Raw genomic sequence first — 24,324 nt, forward strand, 5'->3', positions numbered from 1 at the left:
ACGTATTATGACACCTTCATTTAAAATTGCGGTTGTAAATTGATTTCCTAGTGTTAGTGAGGAGGAGGCACAGAGTGTGAAAAAGGAAGGAGGAGTGTTGAACGTGAATTTGTGTTCCCAGCGGAGAGGAGTACATTTGTGGTAACGAGAAGAAGAAAAAAACGCAACAAAGGATGTACTGAATATGCTGATCTTTGTTGCCATAATTGTATGGTTCCCAATTCAGTATTTCATGATATGTCATCATCTCACCTATGTTTAAAAAAGGCAGAGGCATTGCAGCCACTTTAAAGGGGAAAGCCACTAATTACAGTCAAACAAGCTACTTAGTGATACAAGATACATTATTCTGAATTATGAAGGTCAGGACCCAATTTCTTACCCTTTAATACATCTTAAATGATTAGGGTATAGCATGGCAGGCTTTCCTCCTCGTTGGGGACATTGGGGAAATTGATATTATTAAGGATTATGTATACAGACAAAAAAAAAAATTAAAACACAGATTGCAACGATGATGTAAGCTTGTTGTTGACTTTCCCAGTCTGAATGACTGAGCAAAGGATAGGGGGTGGGGTGTCATTAATCCAAGGCTAGTGATGACCCGACAGGCGGAAAAGAGGCGTAGTGGGGGATGGGCGAGGACACCGTTGTTATGACTGGTGCTTGGCTGCGGGACAAACTTCCAGAGGCCTCGGCATTTTTTCTAGTTTCATCTCATTGGTCAGTTTCAACGAGGAAACGTGGCTCCATTTTGCCGTGGACCTGTCAAACGGACCGAGAGGTGGCCGAATGTTTGATCAACGCTTGAGGACCGACCTTCAGCTTTCGAAAGCCACGAGGTGTTGTTTGATGCTTATGGAAAATAGGTTAGTTGCATTATATCGTCGTTATACATTTAGTAACACAAGACTGTTGATAGGCCTACATATTTCTTATGCGTTAACGTGTAGGCTATTCTTATATAAATAACCCACCCAACGTTGCCGTATTGGATCGAGGAGACGGTGAATATGAGTTTACAGCCGTCGTCGTCACGGGTTAATCGTTATATTGAGCTTTAGAGAGTGGCTCTTTTAAACAACAGTAGTTACAGCAGCTCATTTTTGCATGTCGGGTCACTCCGCTGTGTCGAGTGTCTGAAGCCGTTGCTGGCCCCTTACCGCCTGGCTGTAGTTTAAATATTATAACCTAAGTAAAGCTAATATAAGTGTGCGAAAACGGCCTTTATTGCCAAAGAAATAACACGGTCTGAACTTGGCCACCCGAGCTGTGGAAGATCTCGCCAATTGAACGGTTTAATCCAAGTAGGTACGAGATAACAGCAACACTGTCATTAGCATAGCACGCTAGTGTTAGCCACCTAGCTAGCATGTTAGCAGGTTCGGAGGGATCGCGAGCTGACGGTCTGCGCTACTCTTCCGAGAATTCCATTTCAGAGGGGCTAATATTACGTTATCGGTCTCAAGTGACAATTAAAAACAACGCCAACATATAAAGTGTGAGCCGCATTGGTCTGATATCTTACATTTGGTGACCTGCGTCAAATTAATCAAACGTTAGACTGGTATGTGTGGTGACGGGTATGGCGAGGCTAAACTAATGTTAACTCGCATGTTAGCCGGCGAGCTAACGTGACCTAGCTCATGGCAATGCAGGTTGTGCACTGCTTTAAAAGAGGCTGCAATTCATAAACTGCAATTGCATTAGTGAGCGAGGTCAATTAAAAGAAGGCGTAAGTAATATTTACTTGGCAAGTACGTTAAAATGTAGCGACTCTAAAGCCCCGTTTCCATTTCCCCCGCACATCCACTTACTGACCCATGACATGTGGACAATTGTCAGCCTTTACATTACAACAGCAATGAGTTAAATAGTTACTCATTAGGAATATGGTGCTACAATATGTTTTAGCTTTAAACCGGAGATCGACGGAGCTTGCCTTATTATAAAAAAGTGCATTTTTAATCATTTATTGGCACAGATTGGTGACTTTCAGCCTCACACAGCGTGTCGGTTTAACGTACACACTGTATTTCATTCAGCCGCGTGTGAGCGGGGGGGGGGGGGATTTCCGCTAGTAGTCTGCCACGCTATCTTGTTAGTTTAGCCACCGGCAGATTAGCACGGTGACATAACTTGGATGTTGAACTTGCACGAAAACAGTCTGACTCTTCACCTGAGCAGGAGCAGCTGGACAAGGCCCAATTGTTACACACAGTGCTGTACTTCTGAAATGGCGGCAAAACAAAACCTGAACTGCGCAGTTGAATGTAGAAACACGCAATTCATTAAAACACAATAGTTTTTGGCCCTAGAAATGAGATGCTGGTTAACGTTGACTGCATGTTTATATTAAAAATGAAATGTCAATGTCTTTGGTTCATATACATTCGCGTCCATCCCCAGTTGGACCACATATTCACTGGTTGTTTGGGCTCTTTACATTGCCGACCCAGTTTCTCTCATTGTTTGGTGACACACCCCTCGATCATAAGACTTTCTTCTGGCTGCCTTTTTTCCCCACTCTGTCACACTGCTGCGAAAATGCCCAGTCTAATTATGTAATTTTTCACAGCAATGATAGAAAAACACAATTATCTCTGAGTATCTGGCCTGGCTGCGTTTGCTGTTAACCAAGCTGCAAACACATAAGAATGAACAGTACATTTAAAAGAAGGCATCTCCTGGAAGGGTTGCACATTACTCCAAAACACTTGAATTAATTAACCATTGTTTGTGGAATGAATGATAGTAATACTACCATTGACGTGCTTCACACTGAAGATTTTTTTAAAGCCAAGGGATAGTTCAGTATTTTTGAAGTGGGGTTGTATGAGGCATAGTTTGTGTGCAGAAGTAATCATTGTACTGTTGCAGAGCGGGCCAGCTGAAAAACGGGTTTTCTCCACATACAGAAATGCCTACATAACAAATTAATATCCGTTCAATTGGACAATAAATTTAGGATTTGTTTACTGCTGATTTGTGGACTTATAGCCTACGCTGAACCAGTAGACAGCAGTTTATTTTTGCACTTTTTTTCAAGCGTAGTTGGGCCATGAATTAATACGCCCACTCGCACCAGTGCAGTGCAGCATATCAGTCCGCAAACCTCAGTGAAAATATCCTACATTAATAGTACAAATGAAGGGATATTTATTTTGTTGGTAAGCATTAATATATACGAATTTTTTTAATTAAAAAAAAACTTGGTCTGGCCTCATCTGCTACGGCGACGTCTCTCCAAAACTCCTTATAGTGGCTGTGCTGACTGACTGCCATCTCCATTAGGTAACAGTCAGACTAACTATGGATAAGCACTTCATACAACCCCACTTCAAAAATACCGAACTATTCCTTTAATATGATGTAGATTTGATGTTGCTTGAATGTGTAATTCACGAAGTTGTAAAGGGACATTTCATTTATTTTCTTTTTTTCCTTTCAGGGGCTGAGAATTCTTGCTGAGGACAACGCTATGATGCGCATCTAAAGACTTCTCGATCTCATGGGTATTGTATATCTCACTATTTATTGGTACCATTGTTTTTTCCCCACATGTGTGGATTTTTATGCTTCTTCTTTCTATTTCTCCACGCCTATTTTGTGTTCTTTAACATGGCATTGCTAAATGACAGGAGTCATATAAAGAATGGCTTGGCTGTAATTAAGCTTTGTAACCTGTGGGAAGATATAACACAGGAATGATTCATTCAAGACAAACATTTGGTATAAGACATGACACCAAAAAGCACCATAACATGCATAACTACTACTGACAAAAATTTGAACCTCAAAAAATGAATATAACCTGCTTGTTTACATAACTCTTGCGGTAATTGAGGGCTTTATTTGGTGAAACAGTAAGAGAAGTGGTCGTTGTGGTTTCAGTAAGGAGAGGGGGAACTCTTTGAAAGAATGGTTTGTGTGTTCAGTACTCTGGTTTTCTGTTCACATGGGATACTGTTCCAAACAATGTATGTTGGTTAAGGAATGTTTTTTAATTTTAATTTAATTTTGATATAAATATTCATGAATCTTTTAGCTGCTGTTGAAAACTAGTGAAGCTTTGTTTTCTACTGCTAACTCCTTTTTGTATGTTTTTATTTTACACCTGTTTTGAACTATTTAGAAATATTTGGCAAGTGGTCATTGTAACTCAAAGTCCAAATGTGAATGTTTGATTGAACATTAAATATTAGTTTTTAGGACTGCGATTTATAATTTCATAGAACACCGTACCTAGAGCTGCAAGTTTATGGTTTTTCCATGGTTTTCCAAAATTCCTGCTGCTGGCAAAATCACATATTGAAATGTTAAATGTAAAAAATTAATTCATATTCACACGTTCAAATAAAAATGTAAAACTATTATGAGACTTGACGCTTAAACATGACCGTAAAAAAGTGGGTTTCTAAGTCAGTTGTACAAGAACTGCAGACTCATTTAGTGGGAGGCCTACACTGACACACTAATGAATGCAGTCTGGACTTCTCGGGTAATGTCAGTTAGTGTAAATGGCTTTATATGTCTTCAGAGCAATCCACTCTAGCTGCTTGAGCCAATCTTAGTTTGACTGATTTGCCACTTCATAGCCCTAAATGATACGGAACTATAATGTTTGTAAAGCTATGAATGTTATCTTGAAAATTAACTGAGAATTTCTGATTACAATTTGGGTTGTTGATTAGGCCCAACTGGTACTTCGCTATCTGCTATTTAAGCTGTCAATGGCATTTTTACCACATCTACAACTGAACATAACATGATTCACTGAGGCAAGGAAGATACGTCATTTGCAAGTGTATCTCCTGTTATCAGTTTGCCGTTGTTTGTCTTTCCTGAGAGGCAATAACGATCTAGATATCGAATCGATGGCCTCTTTATTGAGCTATTGTTCATAAAACAAATATTATACGCCATGTCATCCGGTTGAATTGGGCCGGCCTATTCTCGTGAAGGGAGCTCTGACCCCGTTCACTGCTCCTGCGTCACTAACACGGTGATGACATTTACCGGCACCCTTTGAAAAACAGACTCGTGTCAGATATGCAAGAGTGTTAGATCAACAATTTTTTGCACAAGATGTAATGGAAAAACACAACACACTGTAGGAACACGAATACAGTACTGGTGCAGCGAAGCCGATTTCTTTGAAAGATTCTTATTTTATCAAGCCATTTTTTTTTTGGGCTGTTGCTGTGTTACAGTTGTGTAGTGCTTCAGTGTGAGACACGTCAGCCATGGAGACTTTGTGACCACCTTGTTAGGGGGAGAGCTGAAGGGCTTCTACCAGGTTCCAGGCCTCTGGGTTCAGTTGCTCTTGGATCTGGGATGCGGCAGGGAGGCGTGTTGACTTTTTTTTCGGCACGGCAAGCATGATGGAAACAGTAGATGTTCTGTGCCCCGCTCCAGACCCCCTTGTTTATTTCCACAGTCCCCCGTTTAAACAGTGCGGGTTCTGCATGAATAAATACGGAGCCAGGAACTTAAGCGCTGTAAGGATCTGTTTTTTTGCTGGTGGTTTAAAAGCTCTCTATTCCAGACATTTTCAGGCCAAAGTATCCCGCCTGCGTTCTCGTGAACACGGCCACTAATTATTTCCAGTTGTAGGTTAATGAATGGAAACTGGTTCCCTGCCTAGAGCCACAGACGTAGGGAGGAAAGAAACATGGTTATTTATCAAATGGCAGATCGCGGCGTGCCTTTGCCTTTACTCTCTTTGTTGTGAAGTTGCAAAATATCTAGGTCAATCGAGGTGATGTTTTTTTTAACCTCTTCCTCTTCTCAGTTTTCAGCGTGTGTGTGTCAGTCTGGTAGTGAGCCATGTAGTTAAACTCTAGTGTAACACCATCCACGGTGTGTGTGTCGGTGTGGGTGCGCGTGCATGTGTGTGCTTCTTCGACGGCTCTATTTTCTTCCTGGCACAGTGCCCCTTAATGTCATCTCTCCTTTAACTATCCATTTATGTTATGGGATGTTTATGCATTTGAGTGACACAGATGTGACTAAAACCTCCTTCCAGCTCGGTTATGTGGTGTGTGTGTGGAAAAACTCTTAGTGAAACAAGACTCTCTATCGTGTGGTTTTACTTTTCCAGGCTCCTATCCTGTGCTGACCCAATGGTTTAATCACCACCAGGACTAAAAATGAGCATAAGCAGTGATGAGGTTAATTTCCTGGTGTACAGATACCTGCAAGAGTCAGGTAAGTCCAACAAAGAATTTGTATTGGTAAATACCTGTTCTGCATGCATTTGCTTTGAAAAGCACTTTTTTTCATACGTATGAAAGCAATATTTTAAAGTAATATTATACCTGGCTGCTCTCTGCGATTGAACTTTGACCTCTTTGCAAATGATCCATGCCCCTTCCAGGCTTCTCCCACTCAGCGTTCACCTTTGGCATAGAGAGCCACATCAGCCAGTCCAACATCAATGGAGCCCTGGTGCCCCCTGCTGCCCTCATCTCCATCATCCAGAAGGGCCTACAGTATGTGGAGGCTGAAGTCAGCATCAATGAGGTCAGGCACCACCTTTTTAACTGTCAACCACTGCTTTGCTTGACTCAACTTAAAGCAGTTCGGATGGATTTGAGTTTGAGCATTTCAGCACAATCATAATATCCCGCCTTCCTCCAATGCAGCCCCACCCCCTCATTCCTATCCCCGTTGTTTTTGTTTTGTTTTTGAAGAAACTTAATTTAGGCTACACAAGCAGACTTACTTGCTTAATACTGTCTCCGTGCACAAAGTGAGTTATATTGTGGCTGAAGAAACTGGTGGCTGTAGTAGGCTACCGGTACCGCGCTGATCTGCTTGTATCACTGGTTTCACTTCAGATATGTCGGCCAGAACACCACTTATGCTTATAATGACACTAGGAGAGGAGGAGTAGGGTTTTATCCGCTCTTTATTTTCCTTCTTTCACAGGCACAGCCGCATATAGATCGCGGAAAAAGAACAAAGGCTTAAACTCCGCTCGTGAGGAGACGTTTGAACAGCTGTTGCGACTCGCGAATCGCAGCCGCTAATAACATGCACAAACTATAACTTATAACAGCGATCGGGACTACATGTACATACTCACACACGGGTGATTCACATTTACACTCAGATAAACACGAATGATGGCTTACTGTGGCAACTTGCTCACACACATCTCACCGAGGGAGAAGCGAAAGGAAACTTACTGAACTGGCTCTCTGGCCGACTGACGTCACGGCCCAACACTAAAACACAGCTTAACACACTGTAAAAAATAACAAGAAATAACAACACTGTAACCTTTTCTACAATGGTCGCTACTCGCTAGGCTACTGTCTGCCGTGGAATCAAAACAAACCCTTTCGTTGAGGACGCGCGTGCACGAATGCGCGGTACACAAGCAGACGGCAAACAGACAGGTCTGTCGGCCAATTAAATCGTTCGGTTCCGAACGATTTGATTGGTTGTAGTTTTCACCTAATATTATGAGACTGAAATAATTGTTTCTTTTTATTCCTGGTGGGTCTACCATGCATTTTAGAGTGTAAAAACCTTATTTATACCATTTTAAAGTCATTTAAAATAAGTGTAAAAACTCTACAAAGGTAAGAATAGCTTTAATAGGAATAGTTAAAACATTTTTTTTTTACCATGTTAACTTGGCCTCACTCTCAGGTTCAACACTAGGCGACAAAAACCATTCATTTAACTGTGCGTGTACTTATGAAGAAGAAATAAGCAACTGTTGCTCATCGCTTATTATCCTTTCACAAATACTGGTAGTCAATGGGAAACATTATCCTGTCTCCACCTACAGTCAGAAGATACCCTTTACACTAAACACTCCTGTGTGGTTGTTGTTTATTTAACACGTTATGTTGCGCTCTTTATTTTTGCACTTTATGTCATTTTAGAATCAATTACATACTGGGAGGAAACAGCACAGGGCAAATGTGCAAACCACCATGGATGTGTTTGTCAGTGGGTTAACAACACAAAACGTCTGTGTTTACAAGTATATGAGCAACATGGAGAACATAGCGTGGTAAATAAAAAAGTCCCAAAAGCACACAGGGCCATTTAGTGATGTTGTAAAGTTTATCTTTATCTTCTGACTTTCTGCGCAAGCAGGCTAACGCTACCCATTGACTACCAGTATTTGTGCTCAGCTAACTAGCGATTAGCGACCTTTCAGGATTTCTTCTTGAAAAATGCACACACAGTTAAAGGAATGGTTTCTGTCGCCTTGTCTTGAACCCGAGGGTGAGGCAACATGTTGAGAATAAAAGATGTTGGAACAATTCCTTTAATGCTGAAAGTGCACTTATTCTCTTCTGTTGGTTTATGCATTTCAGTGAATTTTGGAGATTGTTTTGAAGGATATGAAGTGAACATATGAATTTGCTGTGTTGTCCCTGTAGGACGGCACTCTGTTTGACGGGCGGCCCATCGAGTCTCTGTCCCTGATCGATGCGGTGATGCCAGACGTGGTCCAGACGAGGCAGCAGGCCTACAGGGAGAAGCTGGCCCAGCAGCAGCAGCAGCAGGCAGCGGGCAGTGGCAGCAGCTCAGGCCTCCAGGGAAACACCAAGAACGGAGAGGGTGCCGCCAACGGGGAGGAAAATGGATCCCACGCCTTAGCCAGTAAGACAGCTCATGGATGTAAACATATTCTTAATCAACTCCTTTTGCAAACACATGTCAGGGTTCCTCTTGAAAGTTTATGAATTGGTGGGGGGAAAAAGAAATCGATAGTTTTTAAAACATATGCGGAAATAGACATGGGTCATGAAAAGTGCTTGAAATGATATATTGTTTGCAAAAATAGAAGATTTCGCTTCTTTTTATTGTGTAATTTATTTAACGGTTAGTGAATAGACTACATTCCGCTCTTGGCATGAGGCCGTCTGCGTCCTTGTTTCATTCGCAACCTGCCTCGAGCCGTCACGTGTGTGCATGAGAGATTGAAGTTAAATGATGTAATCTCTGAGCATCTGTACAGCTGCTAATTCTCAATTGAAAAATTCTCAGTGTTGTGACAGTAATCAACTTCGATCCATGTCGCACACTGTCATGTTTGATACTTTATTTGAGAGAATATGGCCTGCAAAGTCCTTGTTCATTTGTTGACTTTGATGTTTTAAGAAGAACCTTGAGATGCGTTTTCTTGTGCTTTGGTGATAATTATGTTCACCCCAAATATCTCAAGATATTTTCATATGCCTCGACATCCATTCATTTTTATCTGGTTCTTGATTTATCACTGTATGTTTGTCCCGTGTGTGTGTGTGTCATGTGAATTTGGATTAATGGTGCAGACAGATAGATAAAAGGTGTGAGGTTAGATAATACCCCACACCTTTTTTATCTAGGTTGAAAATATGAGTATTGCTGGGCGGTATGACCTGAATGTACTAGATCTATGTTTTGGTAAGGGCAGGATTCCATTTTCTTTTTTTAAATAATCCCTTATCCCAAAGCTACTTCTCTCTTTGAATTCTTCGTTTTGTTTTTAATGGCTCAACTCAATATAGGCCCTTGATCTGCGTTGCCCCAAACAATGTTATTTAAAAATAATAATAATAATAAATTATCTTCATAGGCCAAAAATAATGTGATTTCTTTCCTTTTTCTTTACTGGCTCATGATAGGCCCCTGATCTCCGTACCCCCTCCCCCCCCCCCCCCCCCCGCCCCCTACGAAGATTAGGGGCCTATCATGAGCCAGTGAATAATGTATTGTTTTAAATGACAATGTTCGGGGCCTTCTTAGATCAGGGGCCTATATTGAGCCAGTAAAAAAAAATTATCTATTTTTTTTACATTTTGACAGGCCCCTTTGTAGGCCCTGGGGCTTCAGCCGAGGTACGCCCGTGCATTAAGGCGGCCCAGGGTAAGGGGTGTCTGGCTTGTTTGACATACATAGAGCTACTCTGTTGTTTTCCTCACATCCGCTCATGTGTCCTTGTGGTGTTGCACCGTCTCTCTTTACTCACCATTGTCTGTTTTAGTGTAAAAGGTCAAATGTGTTGTCTTCCCTCAAAACCTTTTAATTTTTCCAACTCGAGGGCTTGATTTCAGGTTCTTCCATGGGGCCCGACAACTCGTGATTAGCACAGGGCCTACATTCGGACAAGCTGTGGTTTTTGCTCCAAACCCCATTGGTCATTCAACAGCAGCACAGCCCTGTTCCTTAATTCCACAGCTGTCAGCTGTTCAGGCTGGTGTTTATCCAGTGCAGCACAGTTGACTCGGGTCGTGTCGAGAAAACAGCGGCGTTGCCATTCAGTTTGAATTAACAAGATCAGACGGTGACGTCAATGTGCACTGCTGTGGGACGGGTCTGGTTTCATAGAGAATTAGATGATGTCAGGCTGTCCCCAGGAACCTCTTCCATTATCAAACGGAGGTAGTTTGCTTTGTCTAGTTGTGTCACTAGAATTAGTTTGGGGTTTGCTTTCTTAACTAGAAGCAGTAGTGTAGTTGGAATTGTGACATTAGTTAATAAATCTTGTTGTGTGAACTTGTAGTAAAGTTGTGTGTGTCACTGCTTCCTGTAGATCACAACTCTGAGATGATGGAGGTGGACAGAGATGTGGAGATCCCCCAGAGTAAAGCCATGGTTCTTCGGGGCCATGAATCAGAAGTCTTTATCTGTGCCTGGAACCCAGTCAACGATCTCCTCGCCTCAGGGTTAGTATCTCCTCTTCTTCTCTCTCTTCCCATTGGCTGTCTCTGGTCTTACAGTGTCTGGAATAGCCTGAAAAAGCATTGCTCTTACAAGGACTATAAATCAATAAATCACATTTTTGGTGCAATTATTCATGATTTCAACGTACACAGCAGCAACTGTTTTTAAGTTGACCCTCCGGTCCTGTTTTGGGACAAAAGAAGGTCTAGTTGTTTAACCTACATTCATTTAAATTAGTTATATTTAAGTAAAATCAATATTTCTTATTGGTCAGCTATCTAATCGTCAAAACAGGTTAATAAAACAAGTTTTTCATAAGGTTAAAAAAACAGAATTACCTGGGTAATACATATTTGTTTTACTTCAACTGTAGCCTTTTTGTTTTAGCTTCTAGACTCACACTACTGATCTTTTCATCACTGTAGTTATAGGAATATCGGCGGTCGACGTCAGTTTGTGTTTATTATAAGGCAAATCATATTTTACAGTATTACTGCGATTCTGTGACAGATATTCTAGAAATAACCACTAAAGTAAAACTGATCAAGTGGTCAGTTATAAGTCAACCAAGACTCTGATAATTGATGAGTTGACTAACGCCTCAAACACACTGGATGGGAAGCGCAGGCAGTTTGACTTGGGCGCCCTCTTGACAGATCTGTCCGGTCAGACCAGACGAGCAGCACCGATCGTTTTGGCGTCTGGTCTATTTTGTCTGCTTGCCACGAGCCAATCGGACAGAAACCACATTGAAAACCCCATTCTACTGGATACAAAAAGACGTTATTAAGCTTTTTATGTGTTTATTGAAGCAGGGAGAGAGCAGGGGCTCTCCTCCTCTCCTCCAACTCTCACTGGGAGACGCTGAGAAAAAAAAAACGATTAAAAAATATCACAACTAGGTGCTATGGGTGTGGACATACATGCACAGTAGTTAGAAATACATACACACATGGTATATATATATATTAATGAGGTTGTTACTAACACATGGTAAGACTCGCTCTTTCAGAGCAGACCGGCACAGGGAGAGTCACTCCTGGCCTGGTCAAACAAATGATTCTCGGCTCGCGGCGCGCAGCTCTGCGCTTGGGGGCAATTCAGTGTCCTGTGTGTTTGAGGTGTAAGGAGACTGCCTCAGAGTTATGCCGGTTGTTCATAGCGACCTCATCTTCTCATCCACCAACTTGGTATGTTAATGCTGGGCTTGAACTGATATATGTCTGTTGCCTTTTCACCAGCTTTAGCAGTCTGCACAACTTGTTTCCTGTCTTTACGGAAAACCAGAGAGATAGCCTCAAGAGTAGGGTTGGGTTCTTTTAACACTTTGCAACTCTTACATGATTGGGCCAAAACCACAAGCATTGCATTTCACTGTGTTCTCATTATGAGGGCCAGAGAAAGCAAAACCCACAGCTGTGTTTGCCTCCACCTCAAACAAGTCCTCTCATTGAAACAACTGTCTCCTCCAACGATGTCATACATCCACGTCCAACTGTACTTCCCAGTGTGTTTGGTTAACATGGCTCAGGGGAGCTCCCCTAATATCTGAGCAGTCAGGCTGATAGAAAAGAAGCAAGATACATGTGATTGGACAAGATACCCAAGCTATTTGACCTTTAAGACAATTAGATCTCACAGAAATAAAGTTTTAGATTTGTGGGATATTTGTCTAACTGAAAGGGCCCTTACACATAATAACAGTTGAGTGAAACTCCATTGCAATAATGTCCTTCACAGCACATAGGTGGAAAGCCTTTTGTCAGTAGCAAAATGTGATTTAACTTTACTTAGGCATAACAAAATGAAGGACCAGCAACAATTTCTCATTTGTCAAGTGTCTTTACGCCTCCTTCTGCCTAAATCAACAGTTTAGTTCTCATTTAGAAGTAGGCAGCCCCAACAGAGGTGAGTGGACAACAGCTTACATGAAGTGTATACTCAGTAGTCGTCTTCCTGAGCATGGGCAAACCTCTCAAAATGGAAATGTAGAAAAATCCAATTACTTGTGGTGGCAAAGTCCTGTCATTTTAAAGAGGGGCGGCATAAAGGGGCAAAATGTCCTCGCAAACCACTTAAAGTTAATGAGTTTTGTGCCTGTCAAATTTCTGTTTACTCTTTCCCCTCACCAGATGATGTGAAAAAGTTTGATAGGGATTTATAAAGATTTTGGATTTGATACTGGGTTCAGGTTCCATAAAATTATTTCAAAAGCCCGACCCTACTCAAGAGCAGCGATGGTCAGTTTTATTCCATTTTCAGTACCGATTTTATCAATGGAAACTGTCTGACGTGCCTAATGCTAGATGTTGTGTGTTTTTGTTTGTGTGTGTGTGTATTTGCTCGGGCAGATCTGGGGACTCGACAGCACGGATCTGGAACCTGAGTGAGAACAGCACAAGCGGATCCACCCAGCTGGTTCTGAGGCATTGCATACGAGAAGGGGGCCAGGACGTACCCAGCAACAAAGACGTCACCTCACTAGACTGGAATGTGAGTGTGTGTGTGTGTGTGTGTGTGTGTCTGAGTTTGTATTTGAACGCTATGATATGTGTGTCTGTTCCACTGAGTGTGGTTTTTAGTAATCTAATCTAATCTAGTGTGTGTGTGTGTGTGTGTGTGTGTGTGTGTGTGTGTGTGTGTGTGTGTGTGTGTGTGTGTGTGTGTGTGTGTGTGTGTGTGTGTGTGTGTGTGTGTGTGTGTGTGTGTGTGTGTGTGTGTGTGTGTGTGTGTGTGTGTGTGTGTGTGTGTGTGTGTGTGTGTGTGTGTCATGTGAATACTACTTCTGCTATAGGCATTCCTTCCAAACAGATATACGAGGCCTAGTCCCTCCCACAGAGGCAAAGGCCTTTTATGCTGCTCGGCTGCAAACAATTTTTTCCCCTGAGTAGTAGTAATCAGTGCACAACGTCAAATCAGCACAAACATTTTAGCTGTCATCAACGTTAGCATCTTTGATAAACAAAGATGCATTTGCCTTTTTAAAATCAGGCACATATTTGCATATTCTTAGTCGGGTAGAATAACTGACTAAGAATATGCAATACTATAATGAGATTGAATTCAACTGACTTTAAACTAACAACAATCTTCTTTCTCTTTCTTCAGAGTGAGGGAACATTGCTAGCAACGGGCTCATATGATGGCTTTGCTAGAATATGGACAAAAGACGGTAAGATTCTCACCTTGTACCACATCATGGCTTTGCAGGGATGCAGGGACGGTGAACTGTTTCTACTCTTCCTCTAAATTGGGTATTGTATGTTTTTCAGGTAACCTGGCCAGTACTCTGGGTCAGCATAAAGGTCCTATATTTGCACTCAAGTGGAATAAGAAAGGAAACTTCATCCTCAGTGCTGGTGTAGACAAGGTAAGGCCCATTGATTTTTCAAGTTTGTTAAATGCCTGGGAGAGAGACCTTGCAAGCATCGCAGCTTAGTCCTCATTCACAGTTGCCGTATTAAAGCTTCCATCTAATGAAATGTGACATTTAAAAGCACACGATATGGCCGGCATGCATGGAGCTCTGTGCTGATATTGTTCACTGTCCCTCAGTATATATCTCTCTGTCAGGTTGTGCTTAACACTTACCAAAGGACTGACTGAAGAGAGAGTCACACAGTCATGTACTCTCCCGCCACAAAGTGACAAACAGAATTGGTGGATATTGTTCAACACTGCCACCTAGCGTACTGAAGTATAATGACACACACAGTCATCTTCAACATACAAAGGCTTTAGGTGCCCGTAAGAAATGAACTGTATATTTCCTCCTTCACTTTTGCTAAGTATTCAGGTCATCCGAGCGTGAGCTAAATTTCCTGTGACGCTTTTATTGATTTCCTAACAGACCACAATTATTTGGGACGCTCACACGGGAGAGGCAAAGCAGCAATTTCCTTTCCACTCGGGTGAGTGACAGTCTTTGTCTTTTTAGAGAGATGTCATATTTTCAAAATGTTTCTGTCATCAAGTACTTTTACACATTGTGACATCCTAGACCGCCTTGTTCAACAAAACCTCTCTTTGCAATTAGAAATATTACACCCCAAATGAACGTGATACGTGATGATATATTAAAAGCATTGTTTAAATGAATTATCAGATCCAATGTTGCTATTGTGAATACATATATAGAGCATCTGTTCATACTATCTTGGCCCTAAGCTCTGTCTCTGCCTCCCTACAGCACCTGCTCTGGACGTGGACTGGCAGAGTAACAACACGTTTGCCTCCTGCAGCACAGACATGTGCATCCATGTGTGTAAGCTGGGACAGGACAGACCTGTCAAGACCTTCCAGGGACACACGGTGAGACGGGACTGCTTTCTGACTGGCAGGGAAATACAAAACCCTTCCGATACACAATGTGCCTAAAGCGCTGGAGTATAGCCGATTGCTATTCTGGCTCGGAATCACTGTAGCTCCTGATAAAAGTTAGCATCCACAACTCTTAAAAGGACTTATTTTGAGGCCTTGAGATAAATTGGCCTTGACATTAAAGCTATAGTGTGTAACTTCTGTTGTCTGCATGTGGAATTCTGAGTTATTACACTGTTAGCACACCTACATGAGGTGATCAAGCATGGATGTTATTCCTTCTGCTGTACATCCAGGTTTTTTCTGAGCAGTAGGATCAGTAACTGAAACATTTCGTGGACGCTTGTTGAGCTCCTGCGCCTGTGTCGGGGTGACACCAGTTTGTAAACATTGCCATACCGAGAGATTCAGAGTTTTGTGGAGCTCATGTGGAGGTTTAATCAACTATGTGTCAACTCATTTGGGCAATGGCTTGAATGTAACAGACATTCATTAATATGAAAAAGTTGTGCACTATAGCTTTAAGTATATATTACTTCTATTTTGTACCTGGTTTCCCATACATCCTTCAAGTATGCATTGTGTTTGTGTTGTTCTCTAACACTCCTCTTATTTTGTGTAGAATGAGGTGAACGCCATCAAGTGGGATCCCACTGGCAGCTTGCTGGCCTCCTGCTCGGATGACATGACACTGAAGGTCAGTCCACAATAACACACAGATGTGGTGCATGTCACTTAATGAGTGCCTTCATCAGACAGGATCCTGGTGGAATGTGTTGATGTACTTGCGTGTGATAACAGTCCATATTAACAGCAGGATGCTTCTTTTTCTTCTTCTTCTTCTATGGTATAGATCTGGAGTATGAAGCAGGACACGTGCGTCCATGACCTCCAGGCTCACAGTAAAGAAATCTACACCATCAAGTGGAGCCCCACAGGCCCCGGGACCAACAACCCTAGCGCCAACCTCATGCTGGCCAGGTCAGACCACACACTCTCTGCACATTATCATTCGTCATTTGATCCCATGTTTGAATTTCCCTGATTGGTTCAAAATACTTATTGTGTCATAAGAGCCAGAGCACAGCCCGTCTCACCTAAACCAAATCTCTGTCAAGTTTATCAATCTCGTACAACAATATCTTTCATTTAGATCGATAAATATGCCAAACTCTTTTCAGATGCTCACTATCATGCAACTAACTCCCCAAATGACATAGGCCCTCATTTATCAAACTTGCGTGGAAACTGGTGCAGATTCTGGCGCAAATACCTCCCTACGCCAGGTATCCCGTGGGATTTATCAAACAGTCGTATCTCGCCAATCTCAGTGTACGCCAGGCCATTATTGATAAATGCGGCGGCTGAAAACAATCGTATCACGCCCCTATATTTTCTCAGTTTAGAGGCCTCGCCCAGAGGTTTTACGACATGGATATGCGCATTACTGCACAGAAGAGGGACTTCTCTGAAGTAGAAATTGACAGAATAACAGCGAAAGTAGAAGAAAAAAAAGAGTTTCATTTCGGAGCATTACAAGAGGCATCAAAGAACGACAGAAGGCAGCAGTTGGGAAGGAAATAACTGCTGCGGTCAACAGCGTTGGTGTTGACAACAAACGATCTCCAGCTGAGGATTTTGCATTTGAGGTTTACATCAGTAGGCTACTATCGCTCAAATGCTATAAAACAGCATGTATATGTCGCCATTTCTTTACATGAAAAAGTGGTCTGACTCAAAAATCGGCACTAAAAAAAGCGTGTTGCTGTTCTGAAATGAAACCAACTGGGGGTGCGGGCATAATATAGCCTAAGTGGTAGAGGAGAAAAAGACGCACCAACTGTCCGATAATAGTTCCCATAAAAGAAATACACGTCTGCAGAGATTAGAATGTATTGGCCCTTTTAGATAGCACTAGCATACTCAAAAGGGTTTTAAAAGCTAAAAATAACACATTTTGCGTTTTACTGTATGACAGCATGCGCTTGGCACGAGTGGTCAGCCCGGCCGTCAGCTGCACAAGCCGACCCGGAAACGATCAGCTGTGAGAGCGCCCACTGTCCTGCTCCACCAGCAGATCGAAAAAACGTGCCGGTTAACGGTGGAAATAAATCGCTCGCTTAAGCGATCAATGACACATTAAAAGAGGAACTAACATCTAAAAAGTGCGTCAAATAAATAAAATGTTAAGCTGAATGTTGTGCCGTGTATTTTTTATCATAAAGAGCAGTGTAGGCTTACTACATATTTAATACTTAGGCTAACATTTTGAATGAATGCAGCCCCCGTGCCTCAGTGTCCCCCCAGCTGCTCCAAGACGGAGACAACTGCCCTTACGCAGTCCCATTCAGCGCTCCTAAGTGGCCGGTGTGTGCACTATTGAATCAGCTCTCCTACTCAGTTGCACACCATAAGCTGCACATTTTTAAGTGATTAATATCTTTATTTCGGTCTGAGCAAACACTGCATTTGTATTATCTTCTAATAATTGGCCAACTAAGTCATCGGCTACCCGGCACAGCCTGCACTGCGAGTCCATGCTGTTTACAAACTTGCGTACACGAGCTGAGAGCTGGCGTGGGATTTGAGCGTATCCTACGCTCACGTCCATATTGATAAATGCCGAGATTTGCGTGGAAATGTGCGTACACCCACTTTTCTGGTCTACGCACGGTTGATAAATGAGGGCCATTGAGAGAAGGATTTTGTGGTTTGAATTCCCAAAATGATGATGAGATATCAGGATACCAAGATAATCTCGATACATCTGTATTTGCTAAATTGTTAATAACTTGCACAAGTTATCTGTCCAGTTTGCTGATTGGCTCTTGGTAGCTGTCCCATTACTTGATAGAACCTCATTAATAAAATATTTGACAGTGACCTCAGGGATGCTGCTGCTCATATAACATTCAGGTTGTTTTTGCCATAATAAGTTTGACTTGGATGCAGATGCTAACATCTGTAGGGCCAATTCTGCCTCAGTAAGACTCTGTTATGTCTTCAGCTATTGGCGACTGTTGTGAGTCATCACCACACAGCCATGTTGATTGCTTTTCAGATGTACCTGTGAAAGATGCCACCGTGGCTCAGCTGGCCCTGTGGAAATAACACGGAATCAAGCAGCGCATTTTCCAAACCAACATCCACAATATATTAATGAAAGACAGTAGTATCTCTAGATAAATCAGGAGGAAATGGCACTTTTGGATTTTTTTATAAGCAGTACTCAGACTTTACAAATCTGTGAATGTGAGTTTATAATGTTTTTTTATATAAAATAAACGTTATGTGCATACAGATTTTCCATTAGGGGAGAACGGGGTAACCTGAGCCACTTTTTACATTTGCTCCCCTCTAAGCGAGCTAAAAGGATTTATCACTCAAATTTACACATTTCACATTAATTCGGGATGTTTCCTAGAAATGGGCATTAGCAGATTTTTTTCAAGACAAAGGGCAGTGAAAATATGAAAGCTTAAATTTTACTTGGAAATTCCTTGCTCACTTTTTTTTTGTCTCCCCCTCTCTCCCTGCAGCGCATCATTTGACTCAACGGTTCGCCTGTGGGACGTGGAGCGCGGGGTGTGTATCCACACTCTGACACGCCACCAGGAGCCCGTCTACAGCGTGGCCTTCAGCCCCGACGGCAGGCACCTCGCCAGTGGCTCCTTCGACAAGTGTGTCCACATCTGGAACACTCAGGTCGGGGCACAATATTTGAAAATTACAACAACGATACATGTGCCATTAATATTGGACGTGGATGACAATAATATATGATAATACACAGGATGAAAATGTTGACTGTGTGTGTGTGTGTGTGTGTGTGTGTGTGTGTGTGTGTGTGTGTGTGTGTGTGTGTGTGTGTGTGTGTGTGTGTGTGTGTGTGTTGGTTCCTCCAGACTGGTGCTTTAGTCCACAGCTACCGGGGGACAGGGGGAATCTTTGAGGTGTGCTGGAATGCCACAGGGGACAAAGTAGGAGCCAGTGCATCAGATGGATCGGTGAGTTTCCCCGCCTGCGTCACACCCATCATACACTGAAACACTTAAGCCTGTTACTTCCAGACTCTGACTAAGCTCCAGGATGTTTGCTGGTGAGCCGTGGGTATATAAGGCTGATTCCTGATGTTCTTCTTTTGACAGAAGTTGTTTGACGTGGTTGGGTGTCCTTGTTTAATATATCGGGCGTGTGGGAGGAGCGCGCCTACTCACATGAGCTTTGTTGCACAATGCAGGCAACAGTGTGTTTTGGTGTAGCTAACAAGGTTGACCGATTTAGCATTATAACTCAGCTGGGATGACCGTGGGAAATGAACGCGAGCTTGACGGTTTGAAACTGTGGCCTCAAAAATGTGAGACGACAGTTGATGTTGCAGTGCCGTTAGTTGACTAGATAGATTATTACATTATTATTATTTCTATTTAATTACAGGCTCTGTGATTAATTAATCTAAATTAATCGCATTCCTAAATGAGAATTTTATGCCTGTTTATAAACAGCGGTGTAGCCTACCGTTTGTGTGTGTCTCTCTCTCTCTCTCTTTCTCTGCGCTATCATCGCACCCCTTTTGCACCGGGTCAAAGGGCACTATAGAAGCGCGATTAGTCTGCGTTCATTTATATATAATATATCACATGTTTTTCTACTTAAAAATCCACATTGACTCAGCCTACCAAACTCTTAACAACGGTTTCCAAGCTGGTGCAAGACAAATATGAAAGACTGGTTCATTAATCCCTTGGAACAGGTTTGAAGAATTAACCTGAGGAGTGACACAACGCAGTAGACAGACAAGAAGGGCCGCGATCAGGGAGGTGACTTCAGCACTCTGGTGTTTATAGTTTTAAAGAGATATTAAAAGTCATCTGGTTATGTGCCAAGTAATATTAAATATCTGTGTAAAGGGGAACTTGAGGGACATAATTGAACCTGATGTGACAAAAATTTAAAATTTTGGCCTTAACGTTCCTGAAAGTAAAAAGCCTGAGGTGAAAAGGAAAAACCAAATAGTTATTACTGACTGACTGGTTAATTAGATACCATTGAGAATAGTTTGCTACCAGAATGTTTTTTTTTAGCATCAGGGACTAAGAGACCGGCCAGGATGAGAGAATGAATCACCCTTGGAAAAAAAACATACAATTAAATCACAACAGCACACAGCCAAGGCACGCCGAGATGCTAGGACAAGCATCTGAATGGCATTAGGCCTGTTGAAGCCCACGGACCAAGCCCCAGAGGTTTTGAAATGGAAAATTCGGGGAAAATGTGTGTAACCAATATAAAAGTAATCTCCCCAAGAGGAGTCCACACTGAACTCACTGCCTGCCTCCTTTCTCTCTTCCAATGGGCTGTGGACATCCAAAAGAACAGAATGTAGTTAGGTTTATAACACGTCAAAATGGCTGGCAAAGCCATAAGGATTTAATACTATGTTAAACCATTGGGAGGTGCGAGCCGAGGCCTGGTAGCTGTGGGTCTGGTGTTCGAATGTTAAAACTCTGCTCTGCCAAAACACATTTTCCATGAGATGGCCCTGCGCATTTGTGCTAAACCCAGTAACCTCCTCTCTTTTGTTCACACTAGCGTTAAGCAGGAACGATAGCAATCATTTCACCTGGCCCAAAATGAACTTTTCTTGATGGTTTAAATGGTAGTGGAAATTGACGTGTGACTCACAATTCAGAATTTCCTGCAGGTGCCAGAAAGAGGCCAGTCCTGGTTGAAAGTGAAACTTGAGGCGGAGAAAGTAGAATTGGGTCTTAACCGTCACTGCCTTCCTGTGTTTTCTTTTTTTACAGGTTTGTGTATTAGACCTGAGGAAATGACCCTCGTCTGGGGGGAGCCATGGACCGACTACGAATGTGTACATAGCCAAAATGACTGACTGTCCCTGCCTGTCCGCCACACTGCTGTAGTCCCATCAGCCGCCATGGCCCGCCGCTCCAGCCAAACGGAGCGCTCCCATCCATTCATATGTGCACACATGGACCACACCTTCGCCACTCACTGTTTGTCACGCACACGCGTCAGACATACAACAGGTCTGTACGGAGACTTCGCAGGAAGAAACATTTCACTGTCATCACACAGTTAAAAAAAAAAAACTCTTTGGACCCATCACATCCGAACGAAAACCGCGGGATTCTTCTTGTTTTCCTCTTTTAATCCTTTGAACCAGAATTCTAAAGAATTTTTTGTTTTTCGTTAGCGTGTGCATATTGCATATGTCAGCATTTGCTGTCCTGTGGACATTTGTTGTTTTTGAATTTGGATTTTACTGATCTCTGTGGGTTTTATATACATGTTGGGTGGGAGAGAGGGAGAGGGGGGTTGAAGAAGTAGTCTTGTTTTTTACAATGGGTGTTCAAAGCTGTTCATTGGGAGATCCTTTCATCCAGGTCTAGGCACTCTTTAAGGGTTAAAAAGAAAATGCAGATGTATAGCTTAGAAGGTGAAATCGGTGCATCATTTTGTCAACTCTATTTTTATCCAATAGGTTTTTTCCATTCTTGCCATGTTTTAACAAAGTATGAAGCAGTTAATCAAAGGACGAAGTATTCTTTGTTTTTGCAACTTTTATCCTCAGAAATGGTTTTCAGGTGTTCACGGTTCATCAGGTTAATATAGAGCTCTAAAGAATTCAAAACCTCTAGGCTGAAAGATAATCTCTGTAGCTGTTAAAACACCGTGTCCATCCCATGTTCTAACCGTGTGTTGTGCAGAAAAGACGTCAACGCTGATGGCCGCTCGGCTTCGGATCTCCGTCAGCGTTGATCTGTGTCTGAAGCGGCTGTGCTTAAAGCCTGGTTTCCACTGAGTGGTTTGGTTCGGCACGCTCTTATTTGCATTTCCACTGTCAAAAGTTGTGAACGTTCCCAAAATAGGCGAGTCGAGCTGCACCTCTTTTTGTTGGGGTATCAATCCGTCCCAAAGGGCTGGAGCTACACACTGCAGTCTAATGATTGGTCGATAAACGGTGCGCACCCGAACCGCACCGCTCAGTGTAAGCGAGGCATTAGTGTCAGCAGTAAAGTAACGTGGCACAGGAATAGCTCACTCTCTGCCGGCGGCGCAGCGTCTGGGATCTGTCGCGGGGGAGCGAGAGAGAGATACGGGAAAACAGGCCCATGACCGCTCGCATGCACCTGACGTAAACAATTAATAGTCATAATCGTGCTTGTTTCCTCAATTAATGGCTGGTTGCTATCCAATGCTGAATGATAATCAGACTAAGCCGTTGTAATTGTGTCCTGTTTCCCCTGCTCGGTCATTAAACATCAGGAAATCGTCTGGAGTATCACTTCCTCTGCGGGCACAGAGCCGTTTTATCACGCTATTATAAAAACATGTCTCAACATACACAAACGCAACCCAAACAGCTAATTGACGATGCCTGAGATCATATCAGTTTTTGTGTTGTTTTGTCTGCTAAAGAGATCCTGACTTTCACTTTGTAACTTGTGCAGCTTTTCATGTCCAGCACTGACCTGAGTACACAGTACAGTCCCTGCTTGGTTTGCTGTTGTCAGGCAGTTGTTGTTGTTGTCCAGCATTAACACACACACACACACAGTCTCTAGAGACGGGCTCTGTTCAGGCCTATGCACCGATAGCTGGCGCTTTTGTTTGTAGTGTTCAGAGTTGGCGTTTTGAGACAAGTCCGTGCTTGTTGTTAAAAAGCAGACTCGCAGCGTATGATTTGATTTAACATGGTATCTGCATATAATATATAAATATATATATATATAAATATATATCTGTGCTATCACAGGGGATTCTTTGCTATGCCACTCGTACGCTAAGGGTGGATTTTAAAGTTACTTTTTTGAAGACGCTTGAAATACAGTTATGTGATGTTCTTGTACATCACCACAGGTCTTGACCATGAGAAATGTTTTTTTTTTTTTAAATAAAATACCATGAAACAGTCATAGCTAAATAAAAAGAGCAGTCCCTTGTTTTTTTGTTTTTTTCACTTGCTACTCTTTGGACAAAAAAAGTTGAGAAACGGGGATGTGTGTTTATTCAAGCCATCATCAAAGACATCTAATTTTTTAATCGGAATTTCTGCAGAAAGTGTGCAGTGTACACTGGGCCAATAGTGTCCCATCTGACTCCTCGATGGATACGTCAAACCAAGCCAACTTCATGGCATTCCAGATCTCATCTCGCTAACGGATTGATTCTCACAAACACAAGTCGTCGGACATTTCAGAGGTTTAGTACTGAATTTGTACTGAAGCTAAAGACTATTTTGAAGTTTGCTTTAATACAGTCGGCAGTGATTGGACTGTACGACAAAGACACTATTTCGAATGATGTCTATGACAGTGGAATGGTATTTTATAATGTTTCGTTTTTAGATGATAAGCTTTATACACTGCATTCAAGTGTTTTTTTTTTTTGTTCCTACCGAAAGTACTAACGTTAATTCTATCTTTGCTATGTCGGAGAGCCCTTGAAGGTTTTGTACTTCTCAAAACTTTTGTAATTCTGAATTATTTGTAGCTATACGTACACAAATTGAACAAAAAAATACATAAAATTTGAATTTAATTTTTGATGTATTGTAACACAACCTGTAAATACCAGTTTGCATTTTTTTTTTTTTGTCTTTGCCCTCACATATGTTGTACTCTCTTTCTCTCTCACTCACATGGCTGCAGTCCGCAGCCTCCTGATCTGACTGTTGTAATATCACTCAGATTTCAAGGTCTAGAATAAAATCTATTTTGATAATATCAACGTGTTTGTGTTTAATTTCCACGCCGCTGCACTGACGCTGTACACACAATGATAACACAATTAATGTTTTGTGTGGAAAGCATAAAGAGGTGATAAGTTATGCAAACACAGAAGAACAACCCAAAGCACAAATCACTTTGAAGGATTTAACCTTCATTAAAAAGTGTAACGCATATTTGAAAGTTCAGTGGTTTGAAAAGCACAGGTCTTAAGAGGTTAGGAGACGAGGCCAGATGAGTCATGCATCACCATGTTATCCACAAGTGATAGAGTGCATGTGGGGTTACTCCAAATCCACTGGAAACGTGGTCTTAAATAGTCAAATTCAGTGTATAATATCAAAGTTGGGTGTCTCAATAAGCTGTTGCAAAAATCGTATTGAAAATGAATGTTCATAAATATTATAAAACGTTTTTTACTGTCTATATAGTTTGACAGGAAAGTGTGGGCATGGCCGCATCAGATCGTCTCCATGGCAACAGTCATTGTTTTTATAGAACATTCGGGCAAAAAACTATTCCAAACACTCATTGTGTAATAAGAAAGAAAGAATTACATTTTCGCTTCAGGAAA

General features: G+C 42.1%; 1 protein-coding gene across 3 annotated transcripts; it reads left to right on the top strand.

Moving 5' to 3' along the window:
• Nucleotides 1-734: 734 nt before the first annotated feature.
• tbl1xr1b (TBL1X/Y related 1b) lies at nucleotides 735-22,964 on the top strand. Of its 3 annotated transcripts, none has more exons than XM_080033625.1 (16): nucleotides 735-869; nucleotides 3,452-3,515; nucleotides 6,104-6,210; nucleotides 6,380-6,525; nucleotides 8,409-8,631; nucleotides 10,547-10,679; nucleotides 13,029-13,170; nucleotides 13,786-13,849; nucleotides 13,950-14,047; nucleotides 14,528-14,588; nucleotides 14,867-14,988; nucleotides 15,620-15,694; nucleotides 15,851-15,978; nucleotides 18,537-18,702; nucleotides 18,903-19,004; nucleotides 20,805-22,964. In XM_080033625.1, the coding sequence occupies exons 3-16, from the start codon at nucleotides 6,153-6,155 to the stop codon at nucleotides 20,829-20,831; spliced, it is 1,545 nt and encodes a 514-aa protein (XP_079889751.1). In that variant the 5' UTR covers nucleotides 735-869; nucleotides 3,452-3,515; nucleotides 6,104-6,152; the 3' UTR covers nucleotides 20,832-22,964. The 3 variants fall into 3 exon arrangements, with proteins under 3 accessions (XP_079889751.1, XP_079889752.1, XP_079889750.1); XM_080033626.1 differs by lacking the exon at nucleotides 735-869 and adding an exon at nucleotides 1,144-1,311; XM_080033624.1 differs by lacking the exon at nucleotides 735-869 and adding an exon at nucleotides 1,144-1,307.
• Nucleotides 22,965-24,324: the final 1,360 nt, after the last annotated feature.

Source organism: Ammodytes marinus (assembly GCF_949987685.1).
Source record: "Ammodytes marinus genome assembly, chromosome: 9".
Taxonomy (NCBI): Eukaryota; Metazoa; Chordata; class Actinopteri; order Uranoscopiformes; family Ammodytidae; genus Ammodytes; species Ammodytes marinus.

Coding starts and splice junctions, on each gene's coding strand:
- tbl1xr1b (XM_080033625.1), top strand. CDS start 6,153: ATGAGCATAAGCAGTGATGAGGTTAATTTCCTGGTGTACAGATACCTG. Junction 13,171..13,785: donor TCACCTCACTAGACTGGAAT/GTGAGTGTGTGT, acceptor CTCTTTCTTCAG/AGTGAGGGAACATTGCTAGC. Junction 14,589..14,866: donor GCAATTTCCTTTCCACTCGG/GTGAGTGACAGT, acceptor GCCTCCCTACAG/CACCTGCTCTGGACGTGGAC.